General features: G+C 40.3%; 1 protein-coding gene across 1 annotated transcript in view; it reads left to right on the plus strand.

The window, feature by feature from the left end:
- The window catches only part of PKHD1 (PKHD1 ciliary IPT domain containing fibrocystin/polyductin), a gene marked incomplete at its 5' end in the record, with an annotated part of 233235 nt that overhangs the window by 129101 nt on the left and 84607 nt on the right, over positions 1 to 19527 (plus strand). The window contains 5 exons of the mRNA XM_079971281.1: positions 2371 to 2442; positions 3675 to 3803; positions 10092 to 10229; positions 17563 to 17676; positions 18726 to 18813. Coding sequence (XP_079827407.1) covers positions 2371 to 2442; positions 3675 to 3803; positions 10092 to 10229; positions 17563 to 17676; positions 18726 to 18813 — 541 coding nt within the window. The remainder of the gene's footprint in view (positions 1 to 2370; positions 2443 to 3674; positions 3804 to 10091; positions 10230 to 17562; positions 17677 to 18725; positions 18814 to 19527) is intronic.

The following is a 19527-nucleotide window of genomic DNA, read 5'->3' on the forward strand; positions in this document are numbered from 1 at the left end:
ATAAAAGCAATACCAAAATAAAATAAAATAAAATAATTGCAGCTCACCCCTGCCTTAAACATGACTAGATCAGTCCTGCATCTACACAGACATGAGACTGCTGTTATCTTCTGTAGTTTGGGTGTGAGATGATGATGAAGAAGAGGAATTTGGACTTGATATCCCGCCTTTCACTCCCCTTAAGGAGTCTCAAAGCAGCTAACAATCTCCTTTCCCTTCCTCCCCCACAAAAAAACACTCTGTGAGGTGAGTGGGGCTGGGAGACTTCAGAGAAGTGTGACTAGCCCAAGGTCACCCAGCAGCTGCATGTGGAGGAGCGGGGAAGCGAACCCGGTTCTCCAGATTACAAGTCCACCACTCGTAACCACTACACCACTCTAGCTCTCGGTGGAATACCCAGTGGAAAAGAACTGCCCATGAAGATTGATTTCATGTATCACTATATTCTATAATTACAGTGGAAATGGTGAACCTAGGTAGCAGAAACACTGAGGTGCTGTATGTGGATTGGTATGTTTGCATCTTCTATTCAATTAATAGACTCATGCAATGACCCTTTGGTCTAGCATCCTCCTAAAAACCTGCAGTACGTAACATGACTTTTCCATCTAGGTGCCTGCTGAAAAGCCACCCTTTGACCAAATAGTCATTGTGTTGTGGATCCCGTAATGCAGCGTACTGGAGGACAGTAGACACTTTCCATCCCATCTATTTTGTTGAGCTAAAATTAATCTATTAATGGTTTACTTGGTTAGATTTGGTCGAAACTCATTTTGTTTCTTTGAAGTCTTAGTGTGTGGTATCCTGGTTGCATTCTCTCAATAAGCATGTTATAGATTACCTGAACATGAAACGCTACATAAACCATTGACAGTTCCTTAGATTTGGCAATGATTTCTAAAAGCTTTCAATGTTATTTTTTCATGTGATATATGTTGAACCACTTAATGTTGAATAGAATAGTCTGGCTTGCTGTTTATGTGTGTTTGTTGTGGTCATTTATCCAAGTTTTAGCTTTTTCTAATAACCACAGGCAAAGTTTTCTGTCACCACATAGTTGATGAACTTATGGCTGCTCCTATGCATCAAATCCTAGCTAGAAGAGGGGGAAATGGTTGGGAAAGCTGAATTAAAAGAAGACTTTTTAATAATAATAATAATAATAATAATAATAATAATAATAAATCAGCCAGGTGTCCAACAAAGCCCAAAATCAGAGAGGAAACTGATGGTACTTGTTACCCACTCCTTTATTTGGTTTTATCTGGACCATAGGGTTTTAAAGCTGTATTTTGTGAAGAGGCACTCAAATTTGCATTGGGATCCTTTGTTTCTTTGCATAGATCAGTGTTTCCCAACCTTGGGCCTCCAGCTGTTTTTGAACTACAATTCCCATCATCCCTGACCACTGGTCTTGCTAGCTAGGGATGATGGGAGTTGTAGTCCAAAAACAGCTGGAGGCCCAAGGTTGGGAAACACTGGCATAGATGATAGTGTGGAGTATATACAACTGTTCTATGAACTTCCATTGCCTGAGAAAATAAAATAATAAAATAAATAAAAGAAGTTGATCCCACAGTGTTGATTGTATTTAGTTTGGTTTTTATTGCAATATATTTGGCTACAGAGAGATGGATTTGGAACATGGTTGCACACCAGCAGTTTAGCAATGAAAGAAGATCCATAGGGAGACAATGGAACAGGCTAAAACTGAGGTTTCCTATAAATATCTGGTGCATCAGATAATTGCTGTATGGTGCCTTGAGTGTAGGAGATCCTATCTTAAAATGGAGGTCTGCCTAGTGATATGTCCTTGCAACTGTATAATTCTGTAATTATTCAGTAATGATTTCATTTTATCTTCCAAGAGCCTTCAGCTGGAGATACCTTTATATTTTAATATATTTATATTTTAATATAATATAAAATAAATTATGTGCTTTTCACTGTCTGTCTCTGGTAGATACAGTTTCTCAGAGGACCGAATTGGTCATTGGAATCTATAAATGTATTGATTAAATAGTCTGGAATGTAGTTGAACAAAAAAGTTGAACATTTCCCGCTAAATTTCTAATGCAAATGGAGGGCTAATGGTTACCTTGGAGCAACGGGGACCAGAGGGTGAAATTTTCTCTTTCCTTTTGGTTGTTTGTACTTGTATTTAATTGTTTATTTAATGCATATGTCTACAGTTGAACAAAAAAATCAGAGGTGAAGAATCCATGGATTATTTTAACTGGTTGTGAAATGCCTTCAGTAACTGAGAAGCTTAGCAAAGTTTACAATTGGAAATTATCGTAGAATAATATTTTAGCCTACTTTAATTTGTTTGTCAGTTTTATCTGTAAACTGTTGGCTTCTGAAATTTAGTTACAGGTCAAGGCCCAATCCAAGTGGCATTAGAAGCAGAAGTCATGCTCCCTTTACCAGTGCCCGGTATGTGTTGAAGGTGTGGGATTATTCAGACCACTAAAAATGTTTATCTGCAGTGCTTTTGTGGGCTAATATCTGTACTTGGGTAATTTTTTTTAAAAAAAAGAAGAATGGTGCCTTCTTTAACTTCAGACTATTTTAAAGATAATTATTCCAGTGCATTAGGCTTCAAGTGCACACGGAAATACATTTTTGTGCACATGAGTCTTTCTGTACAGAATAATTTTGAAAGGAGAAAAGTCTACTTTCCACCACCCAGGATATTTAAAATTGACCTGTAAGCTGCTCTTGGCTGAAGATTGAAGTAAGAATGCTTTTTTAGGTTGACATCTCCCACACCTCAACGCTACTCCTGCCCTTCTCTAACAGGCACTCAGGGAAATCAGAACTGTTTAGGAAGGCAAATCATAGAATTGTAGAATTGTAAGGGGCCACAAGAATCATCTAGTCCAATGCAGGAATCTTTTGCCCTACAAGTCTGAGATTAAGGCTGGATCTATACTGATTTGGAAAACTCTATTTTTAAAAATGCTATACATAAAAAAGCTCTCAATGCAATTTCTCATTGGGACAGATCACAGCTTCACAGCGCTATCTAGTATCATATGTTTATAAAGCATAGATAACATTTTAATTAGTCCAGTGTGGCTGAGTCCTAAGTCTCATCCTCCAAACTGAGCTATCCCGCCTTATAGGGTTGGGGCCAGACTGGCGAAAAAGAGGAAAAAGCAACATTGTGTTGTGCTATGTTTTTTGATGACATGACAAATTAGTAAAAATCATTGCATTTTGAAAAAAACTGAACTAAAAATAATGAGCATATTTGTGCTTTTTAACAAAATGAAAATCTCTCTTAATTTGTTTTCAATTTTCGCAGTTAAAGATCTTCTGATCTTTAAGACCACATTGGAAAATTGAAGTATTTTCCTTGCTGTTAAGATGGAGTGATTGGGAAAGTAGTTATATGTGCATGTGGGTGTTGTTGTTGTTTCTTCAAATGCTGTGATTTTGTTGGTTGGTGGGAAGTATCTGTTTTAGTTGTGAATATGTGTCCATGAGAAACATAAATCTGTGATTAACTCTTTTTGTGCTGTTATGAATGGTATGTATTAAATGCTTTGATAGTTGAAACCAATATAATGATCAGTTTTAATAGGAATAAGCATCTTTATTCACGCACCTTGGTTATGCTTATAAGGTACTAAAGAGACACTGTTTATAGTAATATGCCCTGCTTCTAGATCCAGTTCCTCCTCCTCCACCTCTTCTGAGATGGTCTCTTTCTGAGTCTTGGGATGGTGTGACAAAGGGCTGGGGTGGCTACAATAAGAGCATACCATCAACTGATCAAGACGTCATCATTTTGCCTGGTAAGTAGAAAATGTCTGATGTGAAAGTTAGTCTGGCATAAGGAGAAAAATCATAGAAGCATGGGAGAAATAAATAAATGCACAGAAAAGCTGGGTCAGGTTGCCCAGAGGCATTCTGAAGCCTGCCTGATTTTATCCTGGTTTGCCGGTAGTACATGTAAAAAAAGCTCTAGAGGGTCTTAGTAGACCATAAGCTTAACAGTGTGATGCAGCAGCAAAAAAAGACTAATGCTATTCTAGGCTACATCAACAGAGATACAGAGTTCTGATCAAGGGAGGTAATAGTCCTACTCTATTCTGCCTTGATCAGACCACACTTGGAGTACTGTGTCCAGATCTGGGTGCCACCATTTAAGAAGGATATTGAACAAGCTGGAATGTGTGCAGGAGGGCAGCTAGAATGATCAAGGGTCTGGAAACCAAGCCTTATGAGGCGTGCTTGAAGGAGCTGGGTATGTTTAGTCTGGATAATGATAAAAATAATCACTATAAATTTATTATTTGAACCCTGCCCATCTGACTGGGTTGCCCCGCCACTCTAGGTGGCTTCCAAAAAATATAATATAATAAAACATCAAAAATTAAACGCTTCCCTATACAGGGCTGCATTCAGATGTTTTCTTAAAGTTGTATAGTTATTTATCTCCTTGACATCTGATGGGAGGGCATTCCACAAGATGGGCACCACTGTCAATAAGAATTTGAGAGGAGACATGATAAACACCTTCAAATTGCTAAAAGGCTCTCACATGGGAGATGGAACAATGGATTCAAGTTATGAGAAAGGAGATTAGGAAAACCTTTCTGATGGTAAGAACCCTTTGACAGTGGAACAGACTCCCTTGGAAAGTGGTGGACTCTTCTTCCTTGGAGATTTTTAAAGCAAAGGTCTGTCATGGATGCTTTAGTTGAGATTCCTGCATTGCAGGGGCTTGTCTATATGACCCCTACACCCCTCTCGGGAGCCCTTCCAACTCTGTGATTCTGTGACCCTTAAAATTAAATGTTTGTCACCTCCACATACTTTGTCATGTTTTCTTGCCTCCCATGACAAACTGTCTCTCCCTGTCTCTACAAACATAAATACATATATACACGTTTTCTCAGGACATAATGCCTGCAATTTAATCACTGGCATTTTTGTTACAGCCCTAATAGGTAAGCAAAATTATGCCACAGCTATTCCTAACAACCTTCTATTATGCTGATAAATGGACCCACAATTTCTCCTTTTTCATATTCCAAAAGGGGATAGGGCTTTGGTTCATCTAAGATAGGGTGGGGATACTTGTGTGTTGAAGTAAGAGTAGCGAAATTGCAGCTAAGAAGCTCAAATTGTATATATGAGTGACACCCTTCTTTGGAAACTAAACAGATATCCAGACTTAACATTGAAAAACTTTACTTGCAGAAAATTATAGTTATAGATAAATTAAAACATAATATTTGCAGGCACATGCTTCTCCAAGCATGGGCCTACAGTCTCTTCTTCTAACTTCCAAACAACTGTATTTTCCTCTCTTTCCAGAGCTCAGCACTCAGCCTTCTCGATCTCTGTTAAGCCATGCCTTAAAGCTCCTATATGATATTTCCACTTTTCCCCATCCTTCAGCTTTGCTTTCTTTCTTTCAGGCAGAGAAGAAGCACTCTAACACTCTATTCAACGTAGCAGTGTTCACAGTGGATTCTAAAACACTTCACATAAAATGGAGTCTCTCCTTCATTAGATACCCCCATATGACCAACGTTATCCAATCACATGAGAACTACTAGAGAACTCGCTAGAATTCATTTACTAACCAATCAAATTTAAACACATAGTAATGCATACAAGCATTTAGAATTTCAGTGAATTAAACTACCATACTTAACATTGTGGCTTTCCACATGTCAGGCCCCAACATTCATCAGTCCCAGCCAGCATGACCAATGATGGAGTCCAACAATATTGGGAGGACCATAAATTTCCTCACTTCCACCTCTGATCTAAGAATGCAAAAATGGAAACACTCTATGGGTGCAACCCCCTTGCCCTCTAAAGAGGTTAATATGGATGAAACCCTCTTCCTTTCAGAACAGTCGCCAGAAAGAGGGTCACTGACTTCCTTGCTTTAGTCAAAGTCTCAAAAAAAAAAAATATTCCCAGACCTCAGACTCACACCTAGAGGAACTTCCTTTTGGAAGTTTAGTCCTGAGCTCTTCTGAATAAACCTAATTTTAAAAGGCTTAAAGAAGCAACACTACCATGGACTGAATAATGAAACCAAAGCAAAATACTTAATTGGCAAATATAAATAAGACAAGTGTACTGCTTAAAAGTTAAGTCATTCATGCTTTAGAACATGCATTTTTTTTCATTCTGTAGCCCTCTGGTAAAAATATTTGTAACCCTTTCTCATACCATGAGCATAAAATGAAGATTTTAATATCTAAGATCATGGAAAGATATCAGATATTAAAATCTTCATTTTATACTCTGCAGTTCTTGCAAGCCACATTCTAATCTTCTTTTTGGATGTGTGTTGCCTGACTCCTTTAATTTTCTTTGTAGCTGATCTCTCTCTCTTAACTTACTCTTTTCCTAAGAATCCCCACTTTTCTTTTTCTTGACTGTGTGTTTGTGTAAAGAATTCTGTTTTCCACACCAGGAGTCAAAACAATAGACAAGCCTAACATGTGCCAGAGTGCTTCTTATGTGAGGTGCAGAAATTAGGGATGCGTTAATTTAGGCCATGCATGAACACAGGCTTCGCTCTAGACAAAATGCAGTTGCTCTCCTTTCTGCTTTCACATTTGTATGCAAAGTTCAAATGAAATGCACCCCTAATACTGTGTGCGAGAGAAAAGCATGTTATAATTTCTAGCAATGGTATGTTGTATAGATATGATATCATGTAGCCTGCGGCAGTTTTGTTTTTTAGTGGTGGAATCTGCTCTGTTGTTAGTGGGCTTTTTTTTATTCTTTCTGATTCTGATTTGCTTTGAAGTTTTTCTGTTTGAAGAGATGAATGCTGGAGCCCTGTATCTCATGTAATAATGCTTCCGTTGTTCCTGATTTCCACTTGGTGGTATATTTATGGCATTTTCTAGTGCAAGAGTCTTGATCAAAGGGATTTTGTGTCATTACTTGAATCATTAGCAAGTTTTGTTTTATGCCAGAGCTGTGTCATTACTGAACTTTTCTCCAGACAAAAAACATGCATGCATGAATGGTGTATCAATTTAGATATTGGAGTGGTATCCTTCTTCGTTATGTATTAGCATTTGCTGATTAAGTAGTGTAGAGTGGATGGAGAGAAAAGAGATGAGTCACACGTGACCTTTCTCCCCAAGGTTTATATGACCTAAAGTATGCAATATTTGGCCCCAAGTTATTTAATGCTACAAATAGATGTATGTTGTAAGATGTGAATAAGATGCTTCAGTTTTTTTCATTTCCTAAAGGAGTGTGGAAAGAGCTTAGCTCTACAATAGAGCCCTCTGCTGTTCTGTTGAATATATTTCTGCATCACTCCAACACCACATAAAACAGAGTGACTGTGGTCTCACCATTCTGGTTATGCCCCTTAGTTGTTGTGGATGATGATGATCAGATTCATTCATTCATTCATTCACCAGCAGAACTACTTTTGTGCATGATGAGTTAACAATAAACAAATCTGTGTTGCTGATGTAAGGTCACATTCAAACAGTAGTGATTACGGTATATAGGAAATTAGTACTTTTTTTAAAAAAAAAGAGGCTCAGTTATTTCTAAGGATATGTGGCTTAGCAAATTAGTAACAGAACTAGATGAAGTATACACTCTAGGATGACACGGACTATGTTATGCATGCACTTACTGACTTGGAACTTAAGTTTTTATTCTGTAAATGCAAGCTCCTTCTGTTCAGTGAGGAAAAAAAATAGGATTTAAGCTAATGTTTTATAAAAATGCTTGTCTTAGGTTAGCTCCCCCAAATTAATTTAGCTGCAATGGCTTTCCTTCCTATGCTTCTGTGTACTATTGTGACACTATTATTTTCTGATTTCCAAGTCAATTTGTGCAAGGTATCTTCTGTATTATGTCAACTTACTGAATTTTATCCAGTGGTTGGTTTGTGCTAGCATGAAATTATTCTGCTTGTGGCATTTGCTTTCCACCAGGACTGCAGCTCTTTGTGCCAGCTCCTGCAGAGTTCCTGGGGGCTCTTCAAATCTCAAGAGCAGCTTGAGGGAGCGTAGAAGGGGACCCATGGAAATCTAGTACCTTGCCTTGCATAAGCAGGAGTGCTTTCTGTTAGTGCATTTGATAAGAACCTATGCAAATCAACAGTAAAGAAAGAATGATCAATGTTGCTATGGTTCACACTTTTAATGAGGTGCCAGCATGAATGTGGTCTGGGCAATTTCCATTGTAATGGTCTAGTGAGAATTATTTGAGGTGGGAAGAGCAGTAACCCCTTCTTAGGGAGTTTCTGTACTTCTGAGGTATAGGTTCTAATACCAAAGGTGTCCGAGGATGCCCTGGAAGTGTTTCCCCATTCCAATGTACTACACCAACCCCATAGTTTTGTGGTCACCTAGATCAGTAGTTCTCACACTTTCTTCCTCCAGGGAAATCTTTCAGCACTAACTTGTCTACCAATAAACCCGCTTGTGTTGCTGAGATTAGGGAGTGCATTCTGGGACGCACACAATGAGTTGGTGTGGAACTTTTCTTAAAGACCAATTGGGTCTCACTTTATTGTCCCACGTGAGCAGAGAGTGTGCTCCAGATAACAGCAACATGCTGCTGTGGTTGCACATCCTGGGGAAATAGCTATTTCTCAGAGAAACATCTGCAATTGTCCGTCTTCTCATTGAGGAGTTTTGGATAAACTTCCCCAAGAGTTTCCCTGTCAATAGTCTGAAAATTACTGATTTGTGTCTTTAGAGTGGAGGGTTAAATGTATTTTGAATATTTGAAATTATGCCCCGAGGTTAGAAATGGTCTCCTTTTAAAGCAAAAAACAATTTCTATGTTGTTTTTCAGAGTGCAACATAGAAAAAAAATCTTGCTTTAAAAAAAGGAAGTTTGAATTATTTGTTAATAAAGTAACAGTAGATGACATAGATAGAGTTCACCCAAATGACCTTTCTGTCATTCAAACTGCAGCTATGGATACTTGGCCATTCTGCCTCCATTCATAATCTACTTGACCTCTGCTTCTTTTGTTTATTTATAGCACAAGGAGAGAAAAGAGGCCTTCTATTCACTTTGGAGCCATCTGTTTTCCACTGTTTGTTTGACTAGTAACTTGACCTGATGATAATGTGGTGTCTGAATGACAAAACAGATTGATTTGTTGTGTAACTTTTTCATCCTTCGGAGCTCAGTGGCAGGCAATGTGGAAGAAACACAGGCAGCTCATCTGAAGCATGAAGACCAATCCTTTCGCTTTGTGTCTCTTAAAAAAATATGTTGATTCCCTTAAGCTGCATTCACAAGCAAGTGTTTCACTGAATTTCTTTGCTGACTGGGAGAAAGAGATCAAGGGAGAATTTTCATGTGTTTATTTACAGACTAATTAAATTAGATCTGTTATTTTAGTAGCAGCAGGAGCTAGTGATACAGTAGTATGTTGAGATTCTGAATGCAGTATGCATCGTTTTTTGAAAGCCTCTTAATAATGGTCCAGGTATCTTTGTATTTTGGTGTGTGTGTAAATGTTTGCTGCTTTTCTCTAGCAACTTAACACCAACCTACTGCAATGCCAGCACACTGAAGTACTGTTAAACCAATTAGTTTCGCTAGGAGAGATTAAAGTGTGCATGAAGTCTGGATTGAAAATATAGACAATCACTTGCCATGAGCCTGAGAACAATGAAGATGCTGTTGTGTGTGATTTGAGGAAGGAAGTGAGCACGAGAGGGGTAGCCATCACAAGTACACCGTGGTATCCTATGCACAGAGTGAGAAGGAAAAGCCAGCACCTGCCCACTTCCCTTTTAAAGTCACACAGCAACAGCAAAGGGCATTTTTGATCCTCTTTGGGTCAGCGTTCCATTAAAATGTATGCCATCCCCCCATTACTCTTCATTGTCATGGCAGGTAGGTCATTATTTGAACAGTATTAGGGGCTGCTCAAGAAAGCACCTCATATCTAGCTATGAAGATCTTCTATCTCTTTTCTTCGTGCTGTGTTATACGTTCTTTCATTTCAAATTTGAAGATTGTTGGAGGCAGAGTGCTTCCTTAAGTGTTTTTATTGAACTGAAACCACAGGCGTCACAGGCTTCTCCCTCCCTTTCCTCCCTCTTTCTCAGGCAGAAGCATCTTTGTGGATACAACTCTTCCTCGTGTACGAGGCCTCTATATCCAGGGCACACTGGAATTCCCATCAAATTCCAGCAATGTACTTAGCGCAGCCTGTATTGTGATTGCTGGCGGTGAACTGAGAGTGGGTAAGTGAAGAAGAAAAATAAGCAGCAGGAAATCTGCATGCTGGGTGCTGGTCAAGGACAAACACATCCCCACTGCTGTTACTGATAATAACACCACCAGCAGGAATATACTTTGATGGGACTGGCGGGGATACCAATAACACTGAGTGGCTGATCCATGTCCATATAAATTGAGATTATAAGGACTCTTTGTGTTGCATTTTTTTCTCTTTGAACATGAGTAGCATTCCTGAAGGAATATTGCAGTATGTTATCCGTTATTTCCTAATTCATCATCATCCCAAGTGTGATTGAGCCCATTGCACTGAGCCCATTCATTCACAATGAAGACAACTGATTAGTTATATGCAATATACAAGTCATTTTCCATAATTCATTACATCGTAAGCTTTACAAATCAGGCTATTTTAGTTACTTACAGGGATCCTTGCCATTTTAATACTGCTGTGTTGGTCACTCTTTGACCTTTCTCAAAATTGCTTTTTTAGGAAATTTGTAGGGGGGATTTGAGTAATTGGGTACTTGAGGAAGGCAACCTGCAACTTTTTTTCTGGTGAATCTCAAGGGGTCCATCTAGTTAATATGGCTTTGGAAAAATGGAAACATTTTAGAATACATTTTTGTCTTGGGAATAAAATAATGGTTTAAGAGTTAGTGAGGAGGTAAGTCCAAAGATGGATATTCTTAATAGTTGATAACTAGCAGTGGCCATGGTCCATAGAGCCACAGGATCCATGAAAGCTTATGCCAAAATAAGTATGTAAGGTACAAGAAGAGTCTTTGTTGGATGTGTTCCCACAAAATTCATCCAAAAGCCCTCCTCTTCCCAGAGTTGCCAGACCATAAATGTTCTCAGTCCTAAAAATGCAAGCCTTTCTTGTATTGATTGTATCAGATCCAGTGCCACTTCTTTGGATACAGAACTTTGAAGAACATGGAGACTTTTCTCTCTTTTTTACATACAAAAGTTTCTGTGTTTTTTTTAAAAAAATAATATTTATTAACATTTTAAAGACTACAAAAGAAAGACTACAAAAGAAAGAAAAAAAAATTAAACAAAACAATACAATTCAATACAAAAACAAAAACACCATACAACACCAACCCCAAAACATTAAATTAACAAAACCAAACAAACACAATTTAAAACACATCTAATAAGTTCAGTATCTTAACTTTCATTTACTTGTTTCAACGACCTCCTCACACCTCCCTTTTTGTATTCCACTTTAATTAACTGTTTCAGCAATTCCTTTCCATCTTCCTCTGTTTTCTGTCCTGTAATTAATCTTAACATATTCTAACCTTATTTTTCCCTTTAATATATAATTGTCTTAACATATTTTAACCTTATTTTCCCTTTAATACTCTAATAATCTATTTGTACTTAATTCCTTATAACATTTCTACTAAAGCCATATAACTCCTTTCCAACATTTTTCTAACACTCATTAATTTTACAATATTTTTCTAAATAGTCTTTAAACCTTTTCCAATCTTCTTCCACCGACTCTTCTCCCTGGTCCCGGATTCTGCCAGTCATATCCGCCAATTCCCTATAGTCCATCAACCTGGTGATCTTCTGTCCGATGCTCTTAACTCTTTTCCAAGTCCCTTCTGCGAGTCTTCTCCATATTTATACATGAGCTTTACTTTGTCTTCCACTGATCTTATTTTCATTTTCCTTCCTTTGAGGCTAAAGAGTAGATCTCGGGGAAACTCCCACCTAAAGATGTTTTTATTCCTTCTCGACAGGGCAACCAAATCTCCGTAGTTAAATCTAAGATCCAAAAGGTATTTCAGGACGTCTTTCAAAATTTCCACTCTTAACTGTTGTTCTTCTAAGTTCTTCTGGTAGTTCCAACAGTCTCTTATTTTGTTCTTCTCTTTTTTCCCTCCTCTTCCAAGTCCGAAGGCCCTCACAGTTTTAATCTCTTCTTGACCCAAGTCCCGGTCCCAAAAATCATCAAATTCCTGTGAGAGGAAATCTATCACACTTTCCTTCTCCATTTCAGGTAGGTCTCTGATCCTCTGATCTTTAAATTCAATCATAGCAGGCATCAACTTATGGTCATCATATTGCATCTGTAAGGCTGGGACTCTCTCTCTCTCTCCAATTGTGTTACTTTAGGTTCAATGGCAATAACTTTCTCCCTAGCCTTCTCCACAGTTTGCCATGTCAAAGTAGATTCCTTTTTGTGAAGCTGTTCCAATGAGTCACTTATCTTACATAATACATCCACTAAGGCCTCTTCTGTCAACATTCTTAACCGATTCAAGGTCCCCAGAATCTCACAGGTTTTTATCTTGCAGCTGGGAATTCCCCCAGCTCAACTCTTGTGACAGTTTCAAAGGCTTCCTCTAGAGGGAAACAGTTCCTCTAGAGGGAAACAGTTTCTATTTGTATTAGTCCTTTTAAACTCAATTCAAACAATAAAGTTATTTTCAATTTTCTGTTACTTTTACTCCTTTTTAAACGCAGACAGAGACAGTGGAAACAATGTATTCCTTATTTAACTAACTGTCAGTGAACGTTCTAATCACGATCAATAAGCATTCCAGAACACGTCAGTCCTGTTAGCAGCCCGTTTCCAGGATCGGAGCGGTGGTATTTTAACTCTGTTTGCTCTCTCCTGCAGGTATACTCAGTCCAAAACTTCCCCCCCTCTTCTCCTGCCACCAAGGGGGGTTTAGTATTTTTTACCGATGGAAATTTAGTCCTTTACAATAGGCTTTCTGAGGCTTCAGCTTGCATCCTCATTGCTTCAATCTATTTACAAAAGGGGAAGGTGGACTTCCTGTTTTAGACCTCCCCGTTTCAACACCAAATTAAGACGTTTAAAAATCCAATTCTCCGCTCTACTCACGGGTACAGTGGTGCCTTGCAAGACGAAATTAATCCGTTCCGTGAGGCTCTTCGTATAGCGGTTTTCTCGTCTTGCGAAGCAAGCCCATTGACAGCTTAGCGGATTAGCGCTATTAGCGGTTTAGCGGCTTTTAGCGATCAGCTGTTAAGCGGCTTATCAGCGGATCAGCTGATAAGCGGCTTAGCGGCTTAGGAAAAGGGGGGGGAGAGGGGAAAAACCCGCAGGAACTCGCAAGACATTTTCATCTTGCGAAGCAAGCCCATAGGGAAATTCGTTTTGTGAAGCGCCTCCAAAACGGAAAACCCTTTCGTCTAGCGGGTTTTCCGTCTTGCGAGGCGTTCGTCTTGCGGGGCACCACTCTAGTTGCTTTAAGATCAAATTGTCCACAGGAAAAAGTCAGCGCTCTCCGGCAACAGCTATGCGGCTTCGCTCCGTGGAAGAAGCAGTCAATTTGAAGCACCGCGCCGCTCACCCCACGTCGCTCCGGATCCCTGAAACCGGGTTTCCCCGCGAGTAGGGGAGGCGCAAAAGGTGCCAGCCGAATCCCACGTTCACAGGCTTCACCCGCCTGTGATTTTTAGTGGGTCTCCGCCTTCGCCGTGGTGGCCAGACCCAGATTTGCACGAGGCAAATTCCTCCCGATCAGAGGAATTCAGCCATTACCGAAGGCGCCAACCCAGAAGTCCCTACATACAAAAGTTTCTGGAAGCACTTTCTCTTTATGAATTTCCAAGCCCATCTCATACTTTTCAAAGATCTTGAATCAGAGTTAGGCAGGGCAGATTTTTATCACTTAGGGAGGAAATGAAAAAGCTATAGCCAGCATGAAGAATTGAATTAATAATAGACAATCCTTAGTTTAATAGCTATGTTGGGCCTTGCACTTTGTTCTGCCCAACAATAGAAGAAGATGCCATAGCCTCTGTGGCAGGGAAACATCCGAGACTCAGATTCTGCACTGATGCAAACTGGAAATGCAGGTGAAAACATGGCAGTGCCTTTCCAGAAAGGTAATTCTGTGCTTAGCATAGAGACCCAGACCAGAGCTGCAAGCCTAGAGAGAGAGACACTTGGAAGTGAATTTCTTCCTCAACGTAGTGGGAATTCCAGATGTGGTTTATTTGAAGATAAGGAACACGCTGTGGATTCTTTTAAGGACATAACATTTATTTTATCAAGCTAGTTTTTTGTGACTTTCTCAATGGCATCTGGTGTGACCAAAAGTGGAACTGCTGAGTTACTATCCTTTGATCTCCCTTGAGCCTTCTATTCATTTCGCTATACAAGATTCCCCCCTTATGCTCACATTAATTGTCTCCTCTGCTCTCTCCTATCATACTCATCCACCATCAGTTTTATCTCCTCCAGACTCTCACTACTCACTGTTTAGGCACAGTCATCCCCATTTGGTCTGCAAGGCCATTTGGGATAAGCCACTTGCATCCATCCTACAAGTGTCATGCAGCCAAACTTGAGCAGCTTCCAAAACAGCTGACAACTGATGGTTGGGAGGGCTGCACAAAGCAGGAACCCAGAGCTACATAGGATTCCCCCTCTCTGCATTGGCTGATGTGAAGGTTATCCTGCTTGGTCCAGGTGTTTCCCTCCCTCCTTTGTTTCAGCAGCTGAGGGTGGGAATAGCCTTGCTTTTAGCAATGTCCTGCTGCTTGCTAGTGCTTTGAAGCCTCAACTTTGGGACTTCAGAGCACCAAATCCTTTGACATCATTTGTGATGTCAGGAAATTAACAGGTTGGCCTTGCCCACCTGTCAAATTTGGAGTGTGAGGCAGATCCTAATAAGAATCTGCACACGGACCAAAAAGATTTCCCAACCCCTGGATTAGGGAATCACTGTACTAGGGGAAGTAGTCGTCCCCAGCTGAGAACTGCATGGGAGCCTAGTGCTTGAAGAGGTCCTTCAGGGTGGCTGTGTCTACTCTTTATTTATTGAGTGGATTTCTTTGCCTCTTAGGGGCCTGCTAGAAGCCTTTTTGTGCAGACATGCCTACCCAGGCATGTAATTTAAACATGCAATGTGACTACTTATAATAGTTTCAGAATTGCTGGTTTTATTTATAGTTTGATTAAAAATTATGTCAATTGGTTCTTAACATTTGCTTTTATTGGTATTTTTAATATTTCAGAATGTTCTTTGCAAACAGCTTAGAGGCTTTCTGCCAATTGAGCAATATATAAACTTTGTGGGTTTTTTGTTTTTAAAACTTCATCCACCCCTCATTGGTAGATTACTGGCAGAAGAGGAAAAACGGTTGTGTCTATGTCAGTCAGAACTACTCATGCAAGTTTGCTAGATGTGGAAGATTTTTCTGTTCTGTAGCAGTGTCATGTGCATGAAGTGTGGTGCTACATTTCTGGGAATTTGTTTGTTTGTTTGTTTCATTCACCACATCCAGGATCAGGACCACTTATGCTTATTCTTAATCAGAGCTGCGGCGATGACAGCCTAATAAAAGATTAATTGCACACAATACATTTATTTATATAATTATTTTTTAAGGTTCACGAGGAGAATGCTTCTTAAGGATACATATTATAAGCTTTCTTCTCTTCACCAAACGCATAATTTTTAAAATGTTAAAAGATCATGACATGATGGCTAATTCTGCACAGATTTATTTCTTTAATTCTACATCTGCTGCAGTTTTGTGCTGTATAATTGATTTAATCTCTAATTTTAGAGGAATGCTGAACTCTCTAACTGGACTCTGCTTACATTTCTCTAGGGCAAAAATTGCCCTACTTTCCCCTCCAAGTATCTGTTTCATGCTAGGCCATTTTCTTCTGAGACACTGAACTACCCTCGGTGAAATAAATAGATTCACAGTTGGAATACAGCTTACTGTATAGAGACATCATTGCAAGATAACAGCTACTTTCCTCTGGATTTTTGCTTCATTTTTCTCATCATGTGCCTTACCAATCTTTCTGTTAGACTGGAGAATACACTTAGAATTTAGACATTTCATCCATAGAATATATATGATATGTGGAATACAAGACAGTGAATTTTTTCACAGCCACCACACAGTGGGCCAACGTTTTCATTTAGCTATCCACCACACTCCCAATATCCCTAGCCTGGCCAGTGAACACCAGCTCAGACTTCAGCAGCATGTATGTAATGTGCATGCATGTTGGTGTGTATGACTGCATGCAAAGAAGAGAACTATTGTGCTCTCATTAGGGTTGCTGGCCTATTGGATGGAACCAAGATGGAACATGACTGCTGAAGTGGAGCAGTCAAGTAGTAGACATAGGCAGACCATGTCTGCTTGGAGCCTGGTAGAATCTGCTGTGTCATAAGAAAGCACCAGGGTGGTTTAGGGTGGAATGTAGGAAAATCTGTCCAGTCATAGACAGGGTGGGGCAAAGCAAAGTCTGTTGGACTGGGGAAATCTCTTAATCATGAAACAGCAAAATGCAGTTTTGTCAGTTAGAGCAGTATTTCCCAACCTTGGGCCTCCAGCTGTTTTTGGACTACAACTCCCATCATCCCTAGCTAGCAAGACCAGTGGTCAGGGATGATGGGAATTGTAGTTCAAAAAAAGCTGGAGGCCCAAGGTTGGGAAACACTGAGAGTATTAGAGTAGTGATTTGGAACTCTAGTACACAGAACTGAGTAACACACAGCCATGTGCTCAATTTATAAAGAAGTCATTGGATAAAATTAGAGGTAAACTGAACTGGCTTGCTGGCATAGGTGCCAACTCCTTGGGTGACTGAGTACCCACAAAATTCCCCATGAAGGGGCCGGATTCCCACAAATTTCGGTGCCACCCACAGTGCATGGCACCCACGACCCAGGGCACCCATGGTTGCAGGGCCAAGCTGGCAATTCTGTTTGCTGGGCATGAATGGATTTAAGCAAAATATTCATGGTTTTCAACATCCTTGCTTTATTGAAATTTATGTCCCCCGATCAATTGACTTTTCAAGCCATTAGTTATTGGAATGGCCTTTCTGGGGAGATCTGTTGGGTTTGTTCTCTTCCTGTGCTCAGAGATGCACTTAAAACACCCATTTGCTCTGAGCCCAGCTTCAGCTGGGGAGGGCGGGATATAAATAAATTATTATTATTATTATTATTATTATTATTATTATTATACCTCTAATGCTTAGTTGTGTGCTGTACCTCATAAGTTATTGCCTGTTGCTTTCACCTAGTTTCCCTATTTTTACCCATTGCTGCTACAAATGTTATAATGGTCTTGTTTGCACAATACAGTAAGCCAATGGCATACTTGGACTTCACAAGCAAGTTTGGGGATTTACACGTTACAATTTTATTTCCCTTGCCTTTTAGCATTTGATGTCTTTGTTAATGATAACATTTTTATCAAAGTTTTTAGATTTATTAGCAGCGACATGAGATAATTTATTTTATAGAAAAGCATGCTAAAAATAAAAATCAATCAATAATGGCCATGCATTTCCCCCCCTGTCAGGTACTTTGCAGCATCCATTAGAAAGAGGAAGAAAGGTGCAAATTCTGCTTCGTGCATCTGAGAGAGTTTATTGTGATCGATTACATGGCTTAAGTGCTGATCCTGGAACCATTGGTACGGTTAAGTAACATATTTTGAGTTCTTTAAGGTGCATAGGAAAAAGAAGCCATTCAGTGCTCTTTTTCTAGAAAAAGAGGTGCTGGAGCTCACCATGAATGCCTCCCTTGTTCTCTTATAAAGGCAATGGCACCCACCTGACATGTGCTGGAACTGAGTTCAGCTGGGGGGAAAAGCCCCGGTGCTATTTAGTTTGCAACTGGTCAGGAATCCTTGTAACGAGCCTACATGCTTTGCTTCCACCCGTCTGTTTCCTTTAATCCTGGCCTGTCCAACCAGAGCTCAACTCTGGTATCTCCCCCTAAAAACAGCTCAACAACTTCAGTAATGCTCCCGTGGTGAAGCCTCCCCAACAACTCTGGTCAATCCAATGTGTAGATCACTGCCAGTTTATTTACAGTGGGAGTAGATCGCAGTCTCTTGGAAGCTGGACACCCCTGGGCTTATTCTAAGTGACAGAACCCTGTAGCACTCAAGCCCTGCCCTACCATTAGGCAGATCTTGATAAGCAAACAGAAATATCCTTCACCCCTGATGTATAAAAAGGTAAAGGGACCCCTGACCATTAGGTGCAGTCATGACCGACTCTGGGGTTGCGGCGCTCATCTCGCTTTACTGGCCGAGGGAGCTGGCGTACAGCTTCTGGGTCATGTGGCCAGCATGACTAAGCCACTTCTGGCGAACCAGAGCAGCGCACAAAAATGCCGTTTACCTTCCCACCGGAGCAGTACCTATTTATCTACTTGCACTTTGACGTGCTTTCAAACTGCTAGGCTGGCAGGAGCAGGGACCGAACTATGGGAGCTCACCCCATCGCGGGGATTCGAACCGCCGACCTTCTGATCGGCAAGTCCTAGGCTCTGTGGTTTAACCCACAGCGCCACCTGCGTCCCTCCCCTGATGTATATTAAGGCTTTTTATCTCTGTTTTGCAATGGTGCTTTATATGGCAAGAGTGGGAATTCCTGCTTAGTGTGTGCCAGACCTTGTAGCTATTGAAAAGGGGGCCCTTTGGATCCCAGCATGGTTTTCTCTTCCCCTTTCAAGGTGTTTATGGGAAGCTGCAGATGCATAGCGCTTATACCCAGAACTCTTGGACATACCTTGGAAGTGATGCTGCCCCTGGCAATGAAAGGTAAGGGGGCGCCTTTCTTTTTGTCCCTCTGTATTGGGAGATGAAGTGGCTGATCTTTTTCAGTTAAAGCACCTTATCCTTTTGGTTCATTTGCTTCTTGTAGGCTACAGAATCACAGCCAATAAGGGATCTTGTAGTGAAAGTGATAACAGTGTAGATTTGTCTATATGAGTTCACTGTTTCCTGGTCTGGCTGCATGGGTGATGCTAGACAACTGGGTGGATGATCGCTGTCACCCTAAAATGACTTCACACATGGACCAATGGCACCACTTTTTCTGCAATACAGTTGCTAAAGAGAAGTGCTTGTGGACCTACTTGCGGCACCCCACACCCTGGTGGGTGAAAGGCAATCCCAGCCACAGGTGTAAACAAACTTCACAATACAACATTCTGGGATTTAAAATTGGCCACTACTTTTATGGATTGCAGATTTAGGTAGGCTTATGGAATTAAAGAACCTTTTAATGAAGGTGAAAGAGGAGAGTGCAAAATATGGTCTGAAGCTCAACATCAAAAAAACGAAGATCATGGCCACTGGTCCCATCACCTCCTGGCAAATAGAAGGGGCAGAAATGGAGGCAGTGAGAGATTTTACTTTCTTGGGCTCCATGATCACTGCAGATGGTGACAGCAGTCACGAAATTAAAAGACGCCTGCTCCTTGGGAGAAAGGCGATGGCAAACCTCCACAGCATCTTAAAAAGTAGAGACAT

Source organism: Podarcis cretensis (genome assembly GCF_951804945.1).
Source record: "Podarcis cretensis genome assembly, chromosome: 3".
Classification (NCBI taxonomy): domain Eukaryota; kingdom Metazoa; phylum Chordata; class Lepidosauria; order Squamata; family Lacertidae; genus Podarcis; species Podarcis cretensis.